General features: G+C 49.1%; 1 protein-coding gene across 1 annotated transcript in view; it reads left to right on the top strand.

Moving 5' to 3' along the window:
• Positions 1-21,467, top strand: part of LOC144095163 (calcium-activated chloride channel regulator 4-like) — a 601,494-nt gene extending 580,027 nt beyond the window's left edge. Inside the window, exons 16-18 of the mRNA XM_077628955.1 lie at positions 7,599-7,751; positions 11,247-11,392; positions 20,941-21,467. Of these exons, the coding sequence (XP_077485081.1) occupies positions 7,599-7,751; positions 11,247-11,392; positions 20,941-21,141 (500 nt within the window). The 3' untranslated portion in view covers positions 21,142-21,467. The remainder of the gene's footprint in view (positions 1-7,598; positions 7,752-11,246; positions 11,393-20,940) is intronic.
• Positions 21,468-22,297: the final 830 nt, after the last annotated feature.

Below are 22,297 nucleotides of genomic sequence, written 5' to 3'. Positions count from 1 at the left end.
GCGACAGTCATGATGCCAGCCACCGGTATTCTCACGCAAGCTGCCGGTGCTACACCTGCCCACTATACCTTGCAGACCCCGCGGGTTCCCAAGGCCTTCCACGGGGACCTTTTCGAAGACGTGGAGGACTGGTTCCTTCACTTCGAGTGTGTGGCTGCTTATAACCAGTGGGACGACGCCGCGAAACTAAGAAACGTCTACTTTAGCCTAGAGGATGGCGCCCGCACGTGGTTTGAGAACCGTGAGGAAGTTCTAACTTCCTGGCGAGAGTTTCGCCGTCGCCTGCTGGAGGCCTACACCAGCGCGGATCGCCGCGAAAGAGCGGAGCGGGCAATCCAGTCCCGCGTCCAGCTACCGAACGAAAGCGTACAAATGTACGTCGAGGACATGACGCGGCTCTTCAGGAGAGCTGATCCTGCCATGCCTGAAGAGAAGAAACTTCGGCACTTAATGAGAGGCGTCAAAGAGCAGCTGTTCGCAGGCCTCGTGCGCAGCCCACCATCTACAGTTGCTGCATTTCTTTCGGAAGCCACAACGATGGAGAAGGTCCTGCAACAGCGTTGCGCCAGTTACGACCGGCCCGTGCATGCTGCTGCAGTCACATCATCGTTTGCCACCATCGGACAGCATCCTGATGATTTGCGGGAACTTATTCGCACAATCGTGCGTGAGGAGCTTCACAAATTTTGTAGCCCGTCGCAGCCTGCGTTCGGTTCCATCTCCGCTCTTGTACGAGAGGAGGTGCAACAGGCGTTCCGGGGCCCTGTTCCTGTGGTCGACGTACCACCTCTGCCTGGGGACTACCACGGTCCGACGTACGCCGAAGTTGCAAGGCGTCCGGCTCCCGCTTCGCCGCCACCAATTCACGCCACGCCTCAAGCCCCGCGACCCTCTGTGCAACCGGTGCAGTACTTCGAGGATCGTCGAGCACCCCTCCGAAAGGCCGACGTTTGGCGTACACCTAACCGACGACCGCTCTGTTTTCACTGCGGAGAGCCAGGTCATCTTTATCGAAATTGTTATTACCGACGCATCGGCATCCAAGGCTTCCGCACCGACTCACCGAGACCCCGTCAAGGTGAACGACCCCCTGAAATTGAAGAATTCCTTGCGGACCAGCGCAATCCATCCCGAGCGCAGCGGCAGTCGCGCTCACCCTCACCGAGGCGCTCTTCCCCGACACCTCCCGGCTTCTCGCGAGCGGCACCGGGCCGATCGCCAAGTCCTCGTCGGGAAAACTGAAACCCGCGACCTTCGGGGGCGAGGTCGCTGGGGGGCGCTGTGCTGAAGACCTCCCGTCGTCGCCGCTACAATCCGACAAAAACCCGCCGACGCCATCACCAGAGTTAAAAAACCGCGTTTCTTTAGAAATACCCGTTCTTATCGATGGTCGCAGAGTAAGCGCATTAGTTGATACCGGGGCCGATTATTCGATCTTAAGTGGACAACTGGCGACCATTCTGAAAAAAGTGATTACCCCTTGGCCTGGCGCGCACCTTCGAACTGCCGGCGGTCATCTGGTTACGCCCAAGGGTATGTGCACTGCTCACGTTCAGATCAGCAAGTCCACGTTCGTCGTCAGCTGCATCGTCCTGGGCGAGTGTTCTCGGGACCTAATCCTCGGCATCGACTTTCTGCGGGAGTATGGAGCAATTATCGATCTGCGCAACCGAATCGTCATGTTTTCCACAGAGCAAGCCGCCGAACTCGACAACTCCTGCCAACGCAGTGCCGCACTTCGCGTTTTCGCCGACAGCGTCACACTTCCGCCCCGTAGCAGTGTTTTGATTGAAGTCGCCTGTGCTGAGTTGCACGACGCTGAAGCAGTCGCCGAGGCTAATCATTCGCTCCTCCTGACTCAAGGCATCTGCGCCGCTCGAAGCTTACTAACAATTCGCGCTGGCCGGTCTGCGATCCTTGTTACAAATTTTTCTCCAGAGCACCGGCACCTTTTCTCTGGAACTGCGATCGCTACCGCTGAAGCGGTTGTGGATGTTCCGGTCTGCTTTGCGTTCGCGGCAGCGGCCCCTGACGACCAATCATCGCGCGCCACTGACGACCAATCTGTTCCGAATGTCGACATCAACTGCAACCTCCCCGAAGGAAAGCGCCTGGCCTTAGAGCACTTGCTATTGGAGTATAAACAGTGTTTCGCTTCTTCGTCGAAAGTTCGTCAAACGCCCCTAACGCAACACCGGATCATTACGTATGACGACGCTCGCCCTATCCGCCAGCAGCCTTATCGTGTTTCCGCCAAAGAACGGGAAGTAATCCAAAAGCAAGTTCAGGAGATGATTGACGACGGTGTAGTTCAACCTTCCCAAAGCCCGTGGTCTTCGCCTGTTGTCCTTGTTAAAAAGAAGGATGGAACACTTCGATTCTGCGTGGACTACCGTAAATTAAACAATGTGACTAAAAAGGACGTCTACCCGTTGCCCCGCATTGATGACTCCCTGGACAGATTACGGCGTGCTAAGTACTTTTCATCCATTGACCTGAAGAGCGGTTATTGGCAAATTGAAGTGGACGAACGGGACCGCGAAAAAACGGCCTTCGTTACACCAGATGGCCTCTATGAATTCAAAGTGCTGCCTTTTGGCTTGTGCTCTGCGCCAGCGACGTTTCAACGGATGATGGACACTGTCCTCACCGGCCTCAAGTGGCAAAGTTGTCTTGTATACCTGGATGACGTTGTCGTTTTTTCAGAAACTTTTGAACAGCATCTCGTGCGCCTGCGAACTGTCCTCAGAGCCCTCCATTCCGCTGACCTTACGCTGAAGCCCCAGAAGTGCCACTTCGGTTACACAGAGCTCAGGTTCCTCGGTCACGTTGTGAGCGCCGACGGAGTTCGACCCGACCCCGACAAGACAGCCGCCGTCGCCAATTTTCCTACTCCGACTGACAAGAAAGCTGTCCAGCGTTTTCTGGGTCTCTGTGCATATTACCGACGGTTTATTGCGGACTTCGCAAAGATTGCAGAGCCGTTGACGCGCCTCACCAGGAGCAACACCTCCTTCGTTTGAACAATAGACCAAGAGACGGCTTTCTCTTCGCTCCGCCAACGCCTTCAGACATCTCCCGTTCTTGCACACTTCGACGAAGAGGCCGACACCGAGATCCACACCGACGCCAGCAATATCGGTCTTGGAGCTGTCCTTGTCCAACACCAAGAGGGCATTGAGAGAGTTATAGCCTATGCTAGCCGTACTCTCTCCCGCGCCGAACGCAATTACTCTACGTCAGAGAAGGAATGCCTTGCTGTCGTATGGGCCACCATGAAATTTCGCCCTTACCTTTACGGCCGCGCATTCAAAGTCGTAACCGACCACCACTGCCTATGCTGGCTGGCTAATTTGCGAGACCCGTCTGGACGATTGGCCCGCTGGAGTTTACGGCTCCAAGAATTCGACATTACCATCGTATATAAGTCGGGCCGTAAACACGAAGACGCCGACACGCTGTCGCGTGCACCACTCGACACTTCCGGTCCCGAAATCGACGACGACAGCGGTTTCCTCGGGATACTTAATGCATCGGACATAATAGCCCGGCAGCGGGCTGACACGGACCTCCGACCGCTGATTGACAACCTTGAAGGTCACGCCATGCCTCTACCACGACACTTCGCTCGACGTCTCGGCTCTTTCTGTTTGCGCGAAGGTATCTTATACAAGAAGAACTCGAGAGGCCAAGAAAGAGCTTACCTTCTGGTACTTCCGGCCGATCTTCGCGCCGACATTTTATTGGCATGCCACGACGAGCCCACTTCAGGCCATCTGGGTTTTTCCCGGACGCTCGCCAGGATACGCAACATGTACTACTGGCCCGGACTCTCGGACGATGTCCAAAGGTACGTAAAAAGCTGCCGTGAATGCCAGCGCCGGAAGACGCCACTGCTGAAGCCGGCGGGTTTTCTCAAGCCCGTTACTATACCCCGCACCTCCACCAAATTGTCACGGAGTTCTCACGGAGAGACGCTTCAACAGCTGGAGTCGGCAAGAGGAGACGGAAATGGCGGCCGATCCGCGATAGCACGATCGCAACCTCATCGTCTTCGCGGACAGCTTGCGCCACCTGGCAACACTAGGTGGCAATATATATATATATATATATATATATATATATATATATATATATATATATATATATATATATATATATATATATATCAATCAATCAATCAATCATTTTTTATTCAAGACAATAATACAAGACTATTGTCTTGGGGGACGTGACAAAAGGCGGAAAAGTGCCTGACGAGGTCACGCCACCCTGTGGCAAGCAGCGGTTTGACACTCATGCAGAGTTTCAACAGAGTTTACATGCAGAGAAATGTCTTAGATGAAACTGTATCCCCCAACCCCCTTATTATATATATATATATATTTTTTTTTACAGTGCAAGAATATGTACAGGAAACAGAGTACAAGAATAAGTGCAGCAACTTCTGCTAGCAAATACATGTTAACAAAACACTTCCAAACATAAAATACATGTAAACTATCGAACTTGAAGCACATGGAACATAAAATTGAAAACAAGAAGAAAAACATGAAAACATAACACACTAGTCTTCCGTTAAGAATAATCCCTTGAGTGTTTTCTTAAACCTGCTTAATGAAAGATTTTCAGTTAATAGGTCGTGAATGACGGGATAGTTGTTTAATAAATCTGCTATCTGACAGCTTAATCTTTGATGTCCATAGTTTGTTCGAGCTCGGGGCTTGACTATGATGCTTTTTCTTAAATCGTACACACTTCTTTTTTCTTGGTATTTTGTTTCAAAGGTAGATTTATCCAACCGGTATTGGCGGTAAACTTCCAGGCTTAGTCTGTATTTGTAGAACTGAGGCATTTGGAGTATTCTATGCGATCTATAGTAGGGCGCACAACTAGAGGACAGCTCTAAGTTACTGATAGCGCGTATTGCTCTTTTTTGTATTGATAGTAAGGAATCTAAATTTGTTTTCGTTGTGGTTTGCCACACAAGAGAACAATAGCTAAAACGTGAATGTATAAGGGAGTAGTACACTAGTCGTTTGATAGAAGCTGGCAGGTAACACCTCAGTCTGTTTAAGATGCCTAAGGCACGAGAGAGATCAGTTCTAAGTGTGTGGATGTGAGCATTCCATAAGAGATTTTCGTGGAATGTCACACCTAGAAATCTGGTAGTAGAAGACTGTTGTATGTCCAGGCCATTAAATTTTAAACACGGAATTGTATACATTTCTGTACCTTTGGAACGAAAGAGTACATACTTTGTTTTGTTTATGTTTAATGCGAGCCGGTTACTTCCCAGCCATGAGGTTAAGCCCAACATCCAATTGTTCGCCTTTCTGAACAGCGCATCTAAATCCCTACCCGAAAAGAACACATTGGTGTCGTCCGCATATAAAACCAAATTCGAGGCACCCGGTATATTTACAATATCATTAATATAGATGAGAAATAAGACTGGCCCTAGGATGGACCCTTGTGGTACACCATACAACAGAGTGTTTGTCTCTGAACATTCACCATTGATGACAGTATACTGCTCACGTGAAGTTAAATAACTCATGAGGAGAGTACCAGCTATACCCCTGACACCGTAATGCTGAAGCTTTTTTATAAGTATATCATGTTGGACACTGTCGAACGCTTTTCTAAAATCGAGGAATATACCCAGAGTTAATGCCTTGTTTTCGATATTGTGCAGAATTTCATCTTTTATTCCAAGTAGTGCTGTTTCTGGAGATTTGTTTTTCTGGAAGCCGAACTGTTGCCTTACGATAATATTTTGCGAGGTTAGAAATCCAACAAGCCTTTTGTTTATAATATGCTCAGCTATTTTCGAAAATACAGAAAGCACAGAGATCGGCCTGTAATTGTTCACGTCATCGAACAATGGAGAAATCTTCTCCTTTTATCTATCTGCAACAGTGGTTGATTGGGAGGGAAAGGCTTTTGTACAAGCGTCGGGGGTTTGCATAGGCTCCAGGGTGGCACCTGTGTTAGCCGACATCTTTTTAAGCAGGGTTGATAGGGAAATTGAAAAGGCATTGGATAGGGTAGCTGTCAGAATTTTTCGGTATGTCGACGATTACTTGGTGCTCACCCCAACAGGCAGTTTGCCTAGTAGTCTAGTCGACGTTCTGAAGACTGAAGGAATGCGGACGTGGGCTGGAGTTCACAACGGAGGTTCTCAGCAACAAAGAACTGCAGTTTTTGGATTTGGCACTGTGTGGGGGGGAAAAACACTTGTGCTGGTGGTATCGCCCGAGGACTGCCAAACCATTGCTAAACTTCCGGTCTGGTCATTCTAAACTCATAATGGAGGGCATTGCCGCATCTTGCCTGCAATCAGCTCTCAGGAAATCTTGCCATGAAAGGACGGGAGAGAGCATTTTGGCACAAACAGGCAGGTTACGTGTGAACGGGTACCCAGATAAACCCATTTCCAGGGCAGCGGAGAAACTTCTTAGGCAGCTCAAGAATGGGGCTCAGCCGAAAGAAGCCAAAAAAAGAAGAAAAAGCCGGCTGTGGTCCCGTATGCACACTGCTTGTCACATGGGCTGAAAAAAGTTGTGGGCAGATACGACGTTGAAGTCGTCTTTCCAGCACCTAGAAAACTTAGCGCAATGTGCAAACAGGTCAATCAGAGGCACTACGGCAAGAGCAAGAGGGATGCTTGTCAGGTGCGTCATGTGTCGCCATCTATACCTTTCATGGTAGGGGTGGTATACCAGGTCCCTTTCTCCTGCGGTGCCATGTACATTGGCCGGCCAGACTGGCAGGTGCGTTAACAAACGGTTGATGGAGCATGAAAACACCAGGAAAATTGACGCCCTGTCTCACACAGGCTCCCACAGCCGGCAATGCCAATGCAGGCATGAAAAGGATCATGCAGAAAGGAGAGCAAAAGGGGACCCCCTTGCCCAGGCGTCTTTCCAGAGCAAAAAGTGCCAATGTGTTCCCGATTACAGGAACATGCGCATCCTGTTCCGACATAACAATAAATTAACACGCGAATTGAGCTGTCTGACCTCCCACGTGCCTTCCAGATAACTTTTGTTGATTGATAAGTAGTTCACTGTTTGTATTTATACGCTTTTCGTTCTTCGATAAAAAACCAGTTGATAGTCAGCGCCTGTTTGTGCTAGTCCTTCGTCTTGTGTCCCGTTCGTGTGGCGCTGAGAGCGAAAATGATTTATTTCACGACGTTTCGGCTGGAGGACCAGCCTTCCTAAAAAGGCTTCCTCCAGCCTAAACGTTGTGAATAAAATCCTGTTATGTTTCTTCAATTTTTGGTGATTTTATATTATATTGACCAAATCAGCTTCCAGAAATCATGTTCGCATATATATATATATATATATATATATATATATATATATATATAGAGAGAGAGAGAGAGAGAGAGAGAGGGAGAGAGAGAGTTCGATTTCCCTCTCGTACCAAACAAGAAAAAAACCTGCCTGCACCTCCTCATTCCGAAAACAACCATCTAATGCCTCTCGTGCCAGTAACAAGGATATCGGAAAGTATTCGCCGTTATAAACACAGTTTGCATGAGCTTAGGCAAGCGCCACCACTGAAAGCGTCTCGCGGTCCCGCAGGTTCTTTCCAGCTGGTCGGATACAGAGAGCGGAGCCCCGTGGGACCAGGTGCCGTCTCCGACTTGCTGGTAGAGGAGTCGACTGTTCGGGGCCCCCGCTGGCTACTCGTGCTCTCGTGGACTGCCATGGGCGCCCATCTAGACAGCGGAGTCGGTTCGTCCTGCCGTTTCCTCGGTCGCAGTCCTTCATACCGTTTATTTCAACATCAATGGCGTTGAAGGACAACATTCAAAAGGTTTCAAGGTGGGCTCAACGGTGTCCGCCGCCAGCTTAAGCGGAGACACATCACGGACGAAAAATTATATGAGAAACTGGAAGCCTCTCGTACAAGGCACTTCAAGGCGACAAGCACAGTCTTTTAAGAATAATAAGGCTAAAACGGTGGCCGCTTGGTAGAACAATTTGAATAAAACTCCGGTATTGAGTACTACAGCAAGAGGGAAAAAAAAAGACGACAGACAACACACGCGCTTATGATGTCTGTAGATTTTACTCGTGGAAGCAAGAGACACGGGCAAAACACTTCGAGGGATGACGCCACTCGACACCTACCGCCGACGCTTGGGCCTTCGCGCGACATTTCGCCTGCATGGCGTACCGCCTTGCGCGTTGTTAGATTTCGCCTCCATCGCAATGTGCCTACCGCGGGCAGGATTTAAACGCGTCATCTAGGGCTCAGCACGCAAGCACCTAGTCCACTGAGGTCGGTTTGCCAAATGATATTGAAATCGTCTGAGCAAGATCTAGAGCTGCACGAACTGTCTCGTGGGTCAAGCCTAGCTAAGCGCACCTCTTTCCCATCCTCTGCCCCAGCTGCGCATGCGTGTAAGATGATATTTTTTATTTCTTTTCGACGCCCGGACCAAAAAATGTAATTGCACATGCGAGACCATTTCTTTTCTCACTATTTTACTTCCCTCACCATAGTTTGTGTCCCAACTATTCGGAGGTCAAGGCATACAGAGAATGCACTGTGCCCTCGTATATCCTGCAGTTATGTCACTAGCTCACGCTTTCCATGACCAACAGCTCTCAGCTAAGCTCGCACCCTTTTACTTGGAGCCCTAATAGTGTCCTTTTGCATCCTCTCCACTTCTGGATTATTCGCTCGTTGCTGATAATACACCCGCTTTTACAGGGCGAGTTGAATTAGCATAGTTTGCCCGTTTTTTGCCGCAGCACAAAGGGATATAGACCGTAGACAGGCGTTCGTCTTCTGTCTATGTCCCTTCGTCTTGTTATGTTCACTTCCAAATGAATAACCAACATGGCCAAGGCTGCTATTATTGCATTGTTTTCGTCATCCTGTCCGCATGTCCCATTCCGCAGCAAGACAGTAGAAAAAAATAGATATTTGCAATGACGCTCGGTCTGGTAAGGCCACCCTGCAGCTACACTCAACAGACCTCGGCTACAGTGCTCTAGAATGTTTTCTAGTGGCAAAAGCGGAGCTCTCCCCGTGAGGCTTTAGAAGCGGTTTCCGCGGCGCGGCGCTGGCGTAGACTCCTGGAGCAGAAACAGCGCGTCGTCGGTACGCGAGTTGTGCGGCGGGGCCGACAGGACAGTCGCGCTTTTTTTTATGGCGTTATCACATTAGTATCCCATTTTTAATGCATCACGAATGGATAATTATTTTTAACCTTTCAAAGGGAAATAAGTGGCTGTGTTTCAGTGAAGGCGCCAACGGGAAGCAAGGGATGGCTGCCGCTACCTCGAATATTTGCCCGGCGTTCCTTTCTGCCACTGGAGGAATTTATTTTGTTCGCTCACAAGCACCTAAACAGCTTGATCTTTGCCTTGCGTTATGTGAAACCAATATATCGCTGTCTCAATGCCATGATTTGTTCTTTTTATTTTGTCTACAAGAGGAACAATACCCAAAAATTAACTCTCCCTTCGACGTACGTACGCCACCCCCGTACGCCTGCCTGTCTTTGAGAGCTGCTTAGTGATCACAAAAAAGTGGCCGCCTTACCAAAGAAATAACTGAAACCGTTCAAATTACTTCTGCTGCATCAGCGAGCCCTCTCTCATTGCACACAAAGGGAAATGTCGTTTCTGTCCGCGTCGGTGGACGTAGGTCTCTAATCTGTTTGTCCCTTCGCATAGTTTTATTTATTGCCTTCTTTTTCCTGCTTAATGAGCACTTGCTTTATTCTGTTTTTTTCGCGTTTCCCTTTTCTTTCGCCGCCGTGATGAGTGATGAGTGGTTGTAGTGCGCGCTCGGCTGCTGGCCCGAAAGATTCGGGTTGGATCCCGGCCACAGCGGTCGCATATTTAGATGGAGGCGAAGCGCTATAAAGGCACGCGTGTACTGTGCGATGTCAGTGCACATTAAGAAACATACCCCAGAGGTTCGAAATTATCCAGAGTGGCTACGACGTCCTTCGCAACGCGAGTCACTTGTCCCAAGAGCGACTCAGGTTACGAGGTTAAACCCCATAAAATCGATCCAAACGTTTCACTTTATCTTCTCCAACACCTTCGTTCGTTCCTTTTACTCTTCGTCCACACCCTTTCATCCTTGCTTTACCGTCGTTTCGTGCTATTGCCGAGTGGTTTCACCTCCATTTCTTCTTCTTCTTCTTCTTCTTCTTCTTCTTCTTCTTCTTCTTCTTCTTCTTCTTCTTCTTCTTCTTCTTCTTCTTCTTCTTCTTCTTCTTCTTCTTCTTCTTCTTCTTCTTCTTCTTCTTCTTCTTCTTCACCCCAGGTATATGGCACATACCCACGCGGGGGGAATGGCCAAGGTGTTTCGACCTCCATTTCATTTGTCAATCTTCTTTCACCTCCTCCTCAATCTTCACTGCTCATCGCTTGTAATTGTTCGTCAACTTTGCCCGTGTTCGCTGGGCGCCTACTTGCTCTGCAGTGCACTTTCCCTGCCCCAGATGGTTTTTTGCTCTATGTGCCTTTGGTTGGCAACGCATCCTCAGGGTGCCCCACAAAGTCGATATGTTCGCGGCCGGCTGGGTCGGGAGTTGTACCCGCGTTTTGTTGACTTTTTGCATAAGTTTATGTCTCCGATGGAATCGCTTACCCGCTTTTATTATCACAACGAGCTTAAAGCACCGGCCTTTCCCAACAAAAACGCTAAAACTCGCTGAATGCAACGACGCAACACAGACGGCCGGCTTTTCCCCTCCAGTATTCGACGGCAGCGCCACGCGCGGCCAACCGCTTTTTTTGCTTCAGCGCCTCCCATCGAAACCCGCTACGCTCTTGCCACTACAACTCCTTCTAGAACACTGTACCTCGGCAGTCTGGCGATTTTCACCTTAACGATTCGGACCGAACACCCTAAGCGCGCTTCCTCTCAGCCAAGGAATTTGTCCAGTCATTCATATATATGCTATTGCGGCTCTTTGGAATTCATCATCCGTGGCACCACCAACAAGCGCTAATCCCTGCTTGTACCCTAGTGGTAAGTCACCGTCATCAGCCTGACTACGCCCACTACAGGACAAGGAGATGCCCACGGCACTCCAATTAACCGTGTCCTTTGCCAGCCGCGACCACTCTATCCTCGCAAACTTCTGTATTTTTTGCGCGCAGTCACAAACTGACAGGCCAAGACGATGAGCACAAACTAAACACTCCTCACTGAGCGCGCTGAATGGTGATCCGCTATAACAAGTCTGTATGCCGCAGTGGACCACGTGGAACTGCGCTGCAGCCGTCGTGCCAGCGAGTTGGAGGAGAGCTTCCGGCGAACCGTCCAAATCAGGGAGCCGGACATCATCCGAGGGAGCCTCAGTCCGCTCGCCGCACGGAAGCGCCACGAACTGCTCTTACAGGTACTGTTCATCATTTCCACAAACGCCTTCCGAACTACTCTTCCGTAGTAAGGGACGCGGTGCCCTTAGCCGTGCATATACCTCACCAACAGACGGGGCCAAAGCTCATCATAGCGCCTCATAGTCTAGCGATGCTCCTGACGCCGCAAAAGAAAGATCTATGGACATTTTAATTGATCTTTGTAACACGATGACAGATTTATATGCAAACTCCTAAGCAGTACATCGATTGTGTAACATCATACGGGGAGTTTCGGGGAAGCGCACCGCAAATTTTTAAATGTAAGATTTGTGAAGTAAAGACCTTTCTGCAGCATAGTAATAGCAGTGCTGGTGCACGTGGAAAAAAAAACAGGCTAATCACGTTACCTAGTCCCAGAGTACGTAACCCGTTAAGGTAACTGATAACATGTTATCAGTTATATTTATATTAAGGGAGTAATTACTAACTGACATCCACACAAGCGGAGCCATACGGCTACAAAGGAAAGCTAGCTTTCTTTTCCAGCCGTATGGCTGCGCTTGGGTGGATGTCAACGAGTATTACTCCCTTATTACAAATCTACTCGACCATGGCGGATTCTCCTAAACATTTAACGATCAGTTATATTTCTTTGCTATTTTGTAAGTAATTGATTTCTTTATTCAAACAGTAACGTTCCGGGTAAATCTATTTTTTTAATGCATTAGTGGTAATCAGTGATATTTTTTTCCAAGAACACGTAGGAACAAACGGTAAGGCTTCGAGAACTTCGCCCTGACGTGCAACATTGCTGCTGGCAGCGATGTATCCTTCTTGACAAAGAGAGAACGAACCGGCTGCGGAGAAGCATCGCCCGTGGTCATCTCTGAACCACAGCCGAATCACTCTCAATCACTAATACACGCAGTTTTCTTCGAAAGCGCGATCTCGTATCTAACATCATATTGCTACGTGCCTAGCACCGATAGGCGCCGCGATGTTGTCGAACCACTCGCTGTGTGTACTGCCCGATTTACGGTGGGCGGCTGCACTTTCGTCGCAATGTTTTTCGTGCTGCGCGAACTCTCTCGCAATGTCTTTCTTGGCATCGACTTTCTGCGGGCGCACGGTGCCTCTATCGACTTCCCGAATCACTTGGTGACGTTTTCCATCAAAATTGCCACAGAAATGCCAGAGCACTAGGGTTCCCGATCCGCACTGCGATTCGCCGATGATCATATCACGGTGCCAGCACGCACCAGCATCCGTTCGGGTCGAGCAAATAAGTGAGCGGTTGCATGCGTGGTCATGGCGCCTAACAAAAGACACTGACTTGAGCAGCGACATCAGTTAGGAATGTGGGGCCGCTGGTCTTGTCTGTGATGTAGAAAAGGCGACAGGGTTCGAGGCCTTGACCTCTCGTCGCCACTAGCGGGCGGCCGGCTGGTTTCCTGCCCAAGTGCACGGAAAGTAGGCAGTGGCAGGCGTTGGCGCCGAATCGGCGGTGGTAATAACAAAGCGGTGGCCGCGATGCTGAATCAGGACGGCGCTTCAGGGACCCGGAGCAAGATGGTGTGCGCCGTCGGTGATGAAATCGGGACCCTCGGTGGGCTGAAGACGACGTGGTAGCAATTAGATGCTCTAGGCACAGCTGATCGATAGATGCTTACGGGGTCAATTGCTTTGGGTGGGAACGGTTGGATGGAGCAGGAGCAGAGGGGGCGATGTCTGTAGAGCTTTCTGTGGCAACCTGGGAAAAGTGGTTGCCAACCTGCAGGATTTAATCAGCTAAGTCGGCGAGTTAAGAGAGGTCCAGTGTCGATACAGCAGACAGGATCATCTGGACGTTCACCGGCAGACGTTGGAGGAATAGCCAGTGTCGTCTACCGCTTGAGCTCGTGCTCCCAGAAGCTGCACCTTGCGACTAAGCTGTTGGCTGGGTGGACGGTCTCCAAGCTCCTCAGCGGGCAGAATCTGCTGAAATCGCGTTTGCGTCGCGAGGAGCGGTGCCTTGAGGTGATCGTATGGATCCGCGGGGCGTTCAAGCGGAACTGAGCAAGGAGTCAGCGCCCTATTCAGTAGCCGTCGGAGGTAGGGTAGGGACGACATATAAATATCGTGTGGCATGAGTCGTGACACGGGCTAGTTCAAAGTGGGCCTCGACCTGATGAAACCAGAGCTCTGGGGTGCTCTCCCAGAAGGGCGGCAGGCAGAGAGCAACAGCTGAGAGGGGTGCCAGGGCCTGAGGCGTCGAAGTCGGCACCGAGCTCTGTTCCGCGTTCTGCGTACAGAGTGGTTCCTGGTGGTCCTCCAGGGGTGTACCTCGTCTCAGCAAGGCTAACAGAGATCACGTCCGGCTGTCACCAGCTGTAGAGCGCCGGCGGGAGGAAGGACCCGAACTAGTCACTTGCAGACTCAAGAACAGGTTTTTAATCCGTCGCCACCGTCCGGCTGCCGTCTGCGAGCCCGAGCGTCGGAGCACACGACTCGTGTCACTTCATTTTTTCGGTCGCTCCAGTCGTCCAGAGAAGGCGCTGCTACAGTATCCCCCGCGATCGAAGGCCAGATTCACTGTTTATAAACCAGGTCCTCGCATTGTCTTCGAGGGCGAAACAAACATGTCGCATATTGCAGTCAGCGCCCCATTCACTGTAGATGTCCGCCCGGTCGTACTGGTCCACCAATTCTTCGGCCTTCTCGCGTGTTTGGCCGTGAAAATGGGCTGGGCCTCGCTGGTGGTGAAGCTGGTCCTGCGGAACTGGAGCTGCATGATTCATTGTGGGAGCACTGTCCCTTCATGGCGGATTAGAATCAGCAACGTACCAGATATCACGTTTTTATTAAGCGGTCGTTGGTGGATGGCGGCACAGCGGTGTAATCCTGGACGTGCGTTTCCGCAACATTTCTTTCTTTTTCTAGTTGGTGCGTTCGTCTGCACGAGCGCCGGCGTCAATATCTGATCGACTCAATAGAATCTGTTCAAAATCGCGGTACTAGATTTATTCACTCCTCATATTCTTATGACGTCAGCGTATCATCTTTAAAATCGGAATCCGGCTAGTCAACGCTCTCTAGTCGACGCCACACTGCCAGCCTGCCCTTGTATCACAAGTTACTCTTTTCTTCCCTTAGTCAAGCACCATACATTAGAGCAGCGTCCCGCATATCCGACCGCACCAGCTTTCAGTTTTAAGTTGCGTGCCCACGAGCTCGAACCACTACATTCCCTGCTTCCTTTTTCTTCTGAACCGGCAAAGACTGAAACGGCCTTCTCCCAGACATCGCTGCTACCATGTGCCCATCTTCGTTCTCACAGGTTTTAAACGACCATTTTGTTCAATGGTTACTTGTCACGAGATGTCTTTCTTTCTATAAAAACCTACCCCTTGTGTAATGCCCCCTACGAGGCGTTGTAAGGTAATAAACAGAACAGAAAAACAAAACTCGCCATCTTTTTTGTCGCTGTACTCAAGCCAGAAGTTCTCATGCCACCCTGAGCAAACTTTTCGCATGCTATTGCCTCCCTGAGACTGCAGGTAGGCATTAGGGTGAGTTTGAAATGGCCCCCCGCACAATTCTAGTATACTTTTCAGACTCGTTGGTAGGAGATGGTCATGACGGGTATCACCAGAAGCACCATTGAATGTTCTTGCTAGATGCCTGCGAGGTTCTTCGGCGTCTTCGTGAGAGAATATATCAGGGCAGCATTTATACCTGCGAGAACATGGCGTCTTTCCCGATCAGTTGCTGGGTGTGAGAAATTTTGTGCATAAAGACCCCGTCAGTGCGGCCCATTCTAAACAAAGCGGACGTAATCTAGACAGCGTCAAGTGCAAACTGCATGGTGCACTGGGCACTGCAGACTGCCCTCAGCGCAATGTTCTCACCGGCGTCTCGTGCAGCGCCACATCATCATCGTAATCAGCCTGACTACGCCCACTGCAGGGCAAAGGCCTCTCCCATGTCTTTTCAAGTAGTCCAGTACTTTGCAGCGCCCCGCTGTGTTCCGTTCAAGACACTTTTCTAGTACTTGTGCACATTACATACTTCTCGCTGTCCTGCGCTTGTGGTTGCACTAGAGCGAAGTTTTAGCGCTAGCAATAAGGCCGCACTCGCCGATATTTACCTGCAGCCTGCTTGACCTTGAAAACCGAGCCTCGTATCGAAGCCGAAACCGAGGTGACAAGCGAAGTGCTGGCTCACCTCATTCTTATTTGGACTAACCACGCTAATTCGTCCAACCGTTTTTCAGGGTGCGATGTCTGCAGTCGTTTAGTAACTGCTTTAACCTAGGTACCGAATGAAGTCAACTAGTGTTCCAAGTCCGCAGTGAAGATTAAAAGCCCCGTCCGCTGACAAATGGTATGCACACATACATCTAAAAAGGGAAAATCAGGCGCACAAGGAATTATTAGTGGGAAGAAATCAAAGGCACAGGTGCACGTTTCTGTTGAATGCAGGGAGTGGGGGTGAGATTTTTCCCCGCTGTTGCGCATGATTCATCTCCTATACTCATGGGCTATACATTCATAAAAGATACTCATGGAGGTGAAAATAAGCAGAACGCCATTGAATGATTCCCCGCCTGAAAGTATCTTGAGTTTCCCTCGAGGTCCCGGTACAAACTGGAACAGTGCAACCACTGACCTCGCAACGAAAATGAGTGAATTGCGCTCACTAGTGCACGAGTTGGTCTGTGAGGACCGTCGAAATTAAAGAAACGTCCAGTTTACCGAAACTGGAAAAGGGACAGTCAGGCACTTCTCGAATTCAGCCACCGCGGGGATTACCGCCTGCTACCTTGCCTATGTTCTGTTCGCGACTGAACCACACTCTCTGCGCAAAGGCTGGAAGCGTTAAAAATTGGTTGCCCTATGTTCTGGCTCCATTAGAACAACACCTTTTTCACGCTGACCAGGGCGAATTTGGCACTCCTAAGCATAGAATAACCACTTACTTCAATAGTGGGCAGGGGGCATTAAACTAAGACGCTCGGTAGAGACAATGTCAGTTCCTCATATCTTACAGTACGCGAGGATGAAATTTCAAAGAGCGGCCGTAAGTAGCAGCTGATGTCATGCAGCAGGAATAGAAAACATAACCATTATACAGAGGCTTCGATGGATAAGCACATGTTTCCATGCGAATAGCACTCCAGAATAGATGTTCAAGAAGTTTCAGCGCCCAGAAATGCAATACAATCTCGAAAGTGGCCATGCAGTTTCATTACAGGAAGCTCATAACTATGGAGCAAAAACTTCAAGCTTGTTAGAGTTATGAGCGCAAAAAAAAACACTGCAACAGCTTAGTGCACTGCATTCTTGTAGTTACGTAGTTGCTGTCTATAGCAGAAGCACCAGTTATTAGATTTTTTTTTTCATTAGGCATGCAGAGGCTAAATTTGATGGGAATGCAAGCTTTGTTTTGAAATATTCAAAAAACGATGATCAACGTGCGATTTAAAAGCGAAGTTGGTTTACAGCAATGCTGAGCTGCCCAAGCGGATTTTAAAAATGCGCCAAAGTGCTCGTTGGTATAATGTTTAATGTCGCATCGTAGACTGCCATAACAACATACGCGCCTCAAAATACTATCTTTCTTCAGGCTTGCTTCTCGTACCTTTCCCTTCTTTCTGTGTTTGAAATGTAACATGGAAAACTGTGTTTAAAATGGCCTACAGAGGGCGACACAAACTGTTTTATAGCACCATTATGTGTTTCAAAAAGATCCTGCGAAGTCAAATAGGCCAACAGGGCTTAATGTTTGCATAAACATCTCCTAACAGTGGTTTAAATTAAGTTTGAACCACATTGTGTACATATATTGTTTTGGTTTACTTGGCTACAGAATATGTGCTACTTGGTTAAAATAGCAGGCTGTGGCCTAGTGTAGCTTTTCTTTATTTCACAAACACCGTAAATACACTTGCATCAACGCCCAGAATGTTCTGTAACAGAACACACATGTGCGCCATCCCTGTCGTCAAGTCCGGTATGTGCCAAAGTTTATCGCTTACTGAACATGCCCGGCCATATCGACTGTCCAGGAGACCCCGTTTGAAGACCCTGGTTCTTTGCAAATGTTGTCGTCGTTCCTCGTCTTTCCTCTCGCGGTAAGCTCTCTGGGTTGCTTGGTGTTCTTCCATCCTTGCGACCCCTGTTCATCCGTTTTCGAAGCATGTTTGCCTGACTTTCTGCTGCACGTTGCGCTGATGTGTTCATAATTCGCCGTTTCCTCTGAGCATCTGACAGTGTACGAAGCTGTATCTGCCGTTCTTCATCGGTTTCTGCCTACAGTATAGCAATTTTGTGTTGCCTATTCCACTCTGCTTCTGCTTACCACCGGCAATCACTTCAGGATTTGTATGCTGACGTTGTGGTGCTCTTCGTTTACTACCCTGTTCAGCTTGCCGTGCCCTTCGTTGGAGACTGCACTCTCCTGCTTATATTTACCGCCGTTACACAGCACTTGAGCGCATGTTGAGAAAGAACCAGCCATAGAGCAACGATATACACTCGTGCTCAGTTGAAACGACCCGTTAATGTGAATTACTCGAACAATGGACCTGGCTTTTTGGGGTCTAGCCTCTTCAGTTGAGTGAATTTACGTCTCGTTAGTACGGAAACTAGCTTTCCGGACAACGGACACGGAGGAAATGCTCTGAGCGCCTTGGGGCCCATGTGCTTCTGCCGCGTTACTGTGGACAGTTATGAAAGCAACCCGGTCCATGTGCACTTGTCAGCGTTCGGAGTTCCCGGTTTTTCTTTTGCAGTTAACCCAAACTCTGTGTCCGTGCTATAGAGCGAAAAGTTTTACTCCCTTCATGCTGAGCCTGAAGGTCAACTGGCACTTAGATTTGCCCTCTAAAGGGAGGCGCACCGCATGTGGCTTCGACACCGTGCCATGTGACTAGCCGACGCTACGCCTGACAGTCACGTCCGCCGCTGCGCTGGCTGCTGCTCGGCCGCTTTTCCTCGCCAGTTGTGGCGTGTCACGTGATTCGCTCTTGCGCTTGGAAGTCTCGTCGATCGCCACTCTGGACGCTCGCTCTTGCGCTTGTTGTGCGTGCTGATCTTCTCTCGCTCGAGTCTCGACACAATAAATATGAGCCAAAGCTAAATCGTGCCTGCTTAACAGAGCTTTCGCTGTATATATCATGGCTAAGTTGAGTTGAGCCACTTTTTTCATCCCTGCTGCTGTTCGACTCTGCTGTCCGGTGGTTTCTGACAACGACATGGTGAGACATGTTTTTAAACTACGCTGTATTTCAAGAAATTTAGAATGAGCGCGCCGGCCGTGCCGGTAGGTGTAGCAAACTGCGCAGTTAGCGAAAGTGCGTCGTGGCGTGCAAGCGGCTCGGGCGAGAATACTTTAGCTTCTGTCCTTATGGGGTCGTGCTGTTTTCTTTTTGTAGCCCCAATGATGCATAATTTCTCTTAATTGATTTGTTGACTTTGAGGTAAAAAGTGGTCATCTAAAAAAAATGGGCACAAGTGTCTAAGGCAAGCGTTCTTGTAGTAACCGCATAGGAGTGCGCTTTTCAAATCGGCCAGAAGAAAGGTGACGCTTATGACTAAAAGCTCAACGGAGAGCAATTTGCACATCGAAAAATTACAGGATTGCACTTAAGTCTGCTTAAGAGCAGAAAATGCGGAAGCCTTTCCCTGTTCTTTCTGCCTGCAATTTAGTTTTTATTTTGTTGGTTTTTATTTTGAATTTTATTTTGGGTGTTTTAATTATATTTTTGTTTGTTCTTTCTTTCTGTTGTTTTTAGCTTGTTTTCGTCTTTCTCATTATATATGTGTTACGTATGAAATTTCCCATTCTACTCTATTTACCGTACAACTTATGATTGAAAGTTCGCGGGGACATCTTCCGCCCACAATCTTCCGTCTACAATTTCCATTCACGCCATTCATGAGCCAAGAAAAGTTTGCGCCTTAAAACTACGTCCTCTGCGCTAATAAAAACACGCATTGTAAGCGCGAAATTGTTCTCTCTCCGCCCAGGAGGAATTCTCTGGACGTCTGGCTGAGAGTCCGTGCTGTGGTCATGGCTGTTCTACTTCTCTGTTGAATAAAACGAGTAGTCGGCCGTAAATTCTGTCTTTACTAGAATAAAAGTAGTTTTCACGGCTAAAGAATAGATCACACAAAAAAAATAACGCGCCATTAACTCTGAGGAATGAAGAAATTCTCAAACATCATTGGGAAACGGTTCCGCGTGTAGTATAGTAAATGGTGCGTCCGATTTCCGCATGGGAGGTTCGTAATTACATACTTCCTCTGTTCATAATATCGCCCCTTCACCGCTTTCGCGCGTTTTACCTGTTCGCGCAGTTTTCGTATAAGGCTTGACGCGTGCTAGTACTTTGCATGTTTCAGCTTATGCCGCCTGGTGGGAGCGAGAACCAGTAATGTGTGCCGTGGCGCCATTCTAAGGACACTACGCGCAAAACGTCCGCAACGAGCTTAGTAATGGGCCAAGTGGCAGCGCCAACTGTACCGGTTTGTCGTTCTTTACGTGGAGCAAAGTAAAAATTCATTTCAGAACGCCTATGGGGTCACTTTTCTGTAATGCCACTATTGTGCGAAGGCTGTGGCACAGCTTCGTTGATGGCTAATAAAGACCACTCGCAACCTAATTTTATTAGAAGAAAAATAGTTTTCACGAGTAAAGAATAGGTCATACAAAAAATACCACGCCATTACGACTATAATCTCAGCCCGAGATAGCATATGCTATCATTTAACTTATACTAAACTGCGTGACGCCTCCGACCAAAACTTTTTAAATTTAAAATCGCGATGTTTCCGAGCCAGCTCGGATAATTTTCGGGGTTGACAGTGATTGTTGGCTGGCGTCCTTGAGGACTCGGTGAAAAACAAAGGAGTGTGAAGGGCGCAGAAGGGGGTCAGGGCGTCGACACTGGGATCTATGGCTGTGATTCGCGGTGCATGATGAAAAAGACGTAACACGAACCAAAAGCCAGAGCAGCACAAATTCGTGTAATGTCCTCGCGAAGCGCACCGTTTTGTAACACGTCCAAGAACCTCGCACAAAATCTCGCCAGAGTGCATTTCTCCATCTGTTGCCCATGAATGTGTGTTTGGTTCGGGCGATTGCTAGTTTCTAACGCCGATGCCTCTTTGTCTGCGCGGCTGTTAAACCATAGCAATGCACAGCGTCTTCTCGGTATAAACGGGTACATGTCTCGCTCGGAGTGGTAAACGACTGAGACCAGCTGGTAGCAATGCAACATCGTGTTTGGAGATTTTTCGCTGTTGCTTAGCCGCTAGCGCGCACGATCTCTCCAGCGGAGGGTTGAAGGTCGTATTTGGTCCGAAGTAGCATTTTCAACTCCTGCTGACAGGGCGAGCTTCAATATCGGTCCCAGATTTCGGGGACGCAGAAGAGTATTTTGACGAACCAGGCAAATGACACACAGTGTGTTCAAACTACATCACCACGACGCAGCAGTAAGCATCGAGGATTTACTTAGGCAGACACTCCTAGGCCAGCTGGCAGCCAGGCCCTTTAAAAACTTGACGCAGGATCGAAAAAATGCGCAGCTGTTTTTCCGCAGGTTCCTTCCCGGGTGTTTCCTTCTGACGGGAGCCCTTTCACGGTGTTCTTCGCACTGAAGACACAAGACGTTCAGGGTCGCCACTCCCCGCTGTCCAACGTAGCCCGGGCCACGCATCCAGGCAGCAAGCCCCAGCAAACCCGGCCCGCCGTCACCCGCGCCGATCCCGCCGCCGGCACTCGGGTGTCAAGCATGGATTGAGTGTGTGGGCACCTCTTGCGAGTCCGCGTCATGCCTGCATTTCGACGTCAATTTCGCCTTAAGGTTTTGGTTGTGAGGGTAGTTCTGAGCTTTCCCTTTCCAATCACCTGGCCACGGACGCCTACATAAGAAGCTGTCGTATTTTCTTGTTTTCTTTTCTAGAAGCGCACATTACTTAGGGGTTCTCGCAGGCAGTTCGGCACACAGGGCAGAGCTGTATGTATCCTGCTCATGCGCCCAACTACAAATACATTGATGTTGGCGCCTTGAGTGCTATTTAGTCCCGGAATTCGCAAACTCAGTTATTTTCCGTGATTCTTTGTGGCAAGATGCAAGTTGAGACTATAACCAAATGCTTTCTATCTTCAATAAATCAAATTTTGGTGAAATATGTTTTCGTGTGGGCTGAATCATGCCGGTCGTTGTGCTTTATAATTTAAAAAAAAACTTTTTTTTCTTTTGATCATCAGCCTGGCTACGCCCACTGCAGGATAAGACTTCTCGCATATCTCTCCAACTAGCCCTCTCCGGTGCCTTCTGTGGCCTCCGTATCCCCGCAGACTTTTAAACCTCGTTAGTTTGAAACTGCCAGCCGGTCATCACAGCGGCGTGGAACCGCCTGTTTCCTTTTCAACACTTCCCAGTTATGAAAACAGGCGCGGGAAGAGCGCTCTGCCAACGTATTCAGAGGTGTGCGTAGGTCTGCCGATTTGCCGAGGAGCGGGACCAGCTTTCCGAGCCTTTTACTCGGTACAATTATATAAATCAGCGGTTCCGACAGCGAAATATGAGGAGTCGGACTGCTGAAGGTAATCACTCTATGATTTCCCCGGCTGAGTAGCACCCTATAGCGTCTCCTACAAACAATAAGTGTAGCTGTGCCGCATAACTTGGATGCTTTCTTCGAAAACAGGGCAAGCACTTGCACAAGTAACTCTAGCTGTGAATACCTTCAGGCAGCGTTAAAACTAAAATTGGAGGTTCCATTCTTTCGTACTCTTTTTTTTTTTTTGCGTCGGGTTGGAGTTGAAAGCCAGGTCTTCGCTGCGAGCGCAGTTATAGTATGCAGGTCAAAAGCAAACTCAGATTTGGAGGGATGGAACCCCGTGGCTGCGCTGTATCGCGGAATGCACGCGCATGCTTCTGGTAACGGCTC

Source organism: Amblyomma americanum, chromosome 6 (genome assembly GCF_052857255.1).
Source record: "Amblyomma americanum isolate KBUSLIRL-KWMA chromosome 6, ASM5285725v1, whole genome shotgun sequence".
NCBI lineage: Eukaryota > Metazoa > Arthropoda > Arachnida > Ixodida > Ixodidae > Amblyomma > Amblyomma americanum.
This window is presented reverse-complemented; position numbering and strand designations above follow the sequence as displayed.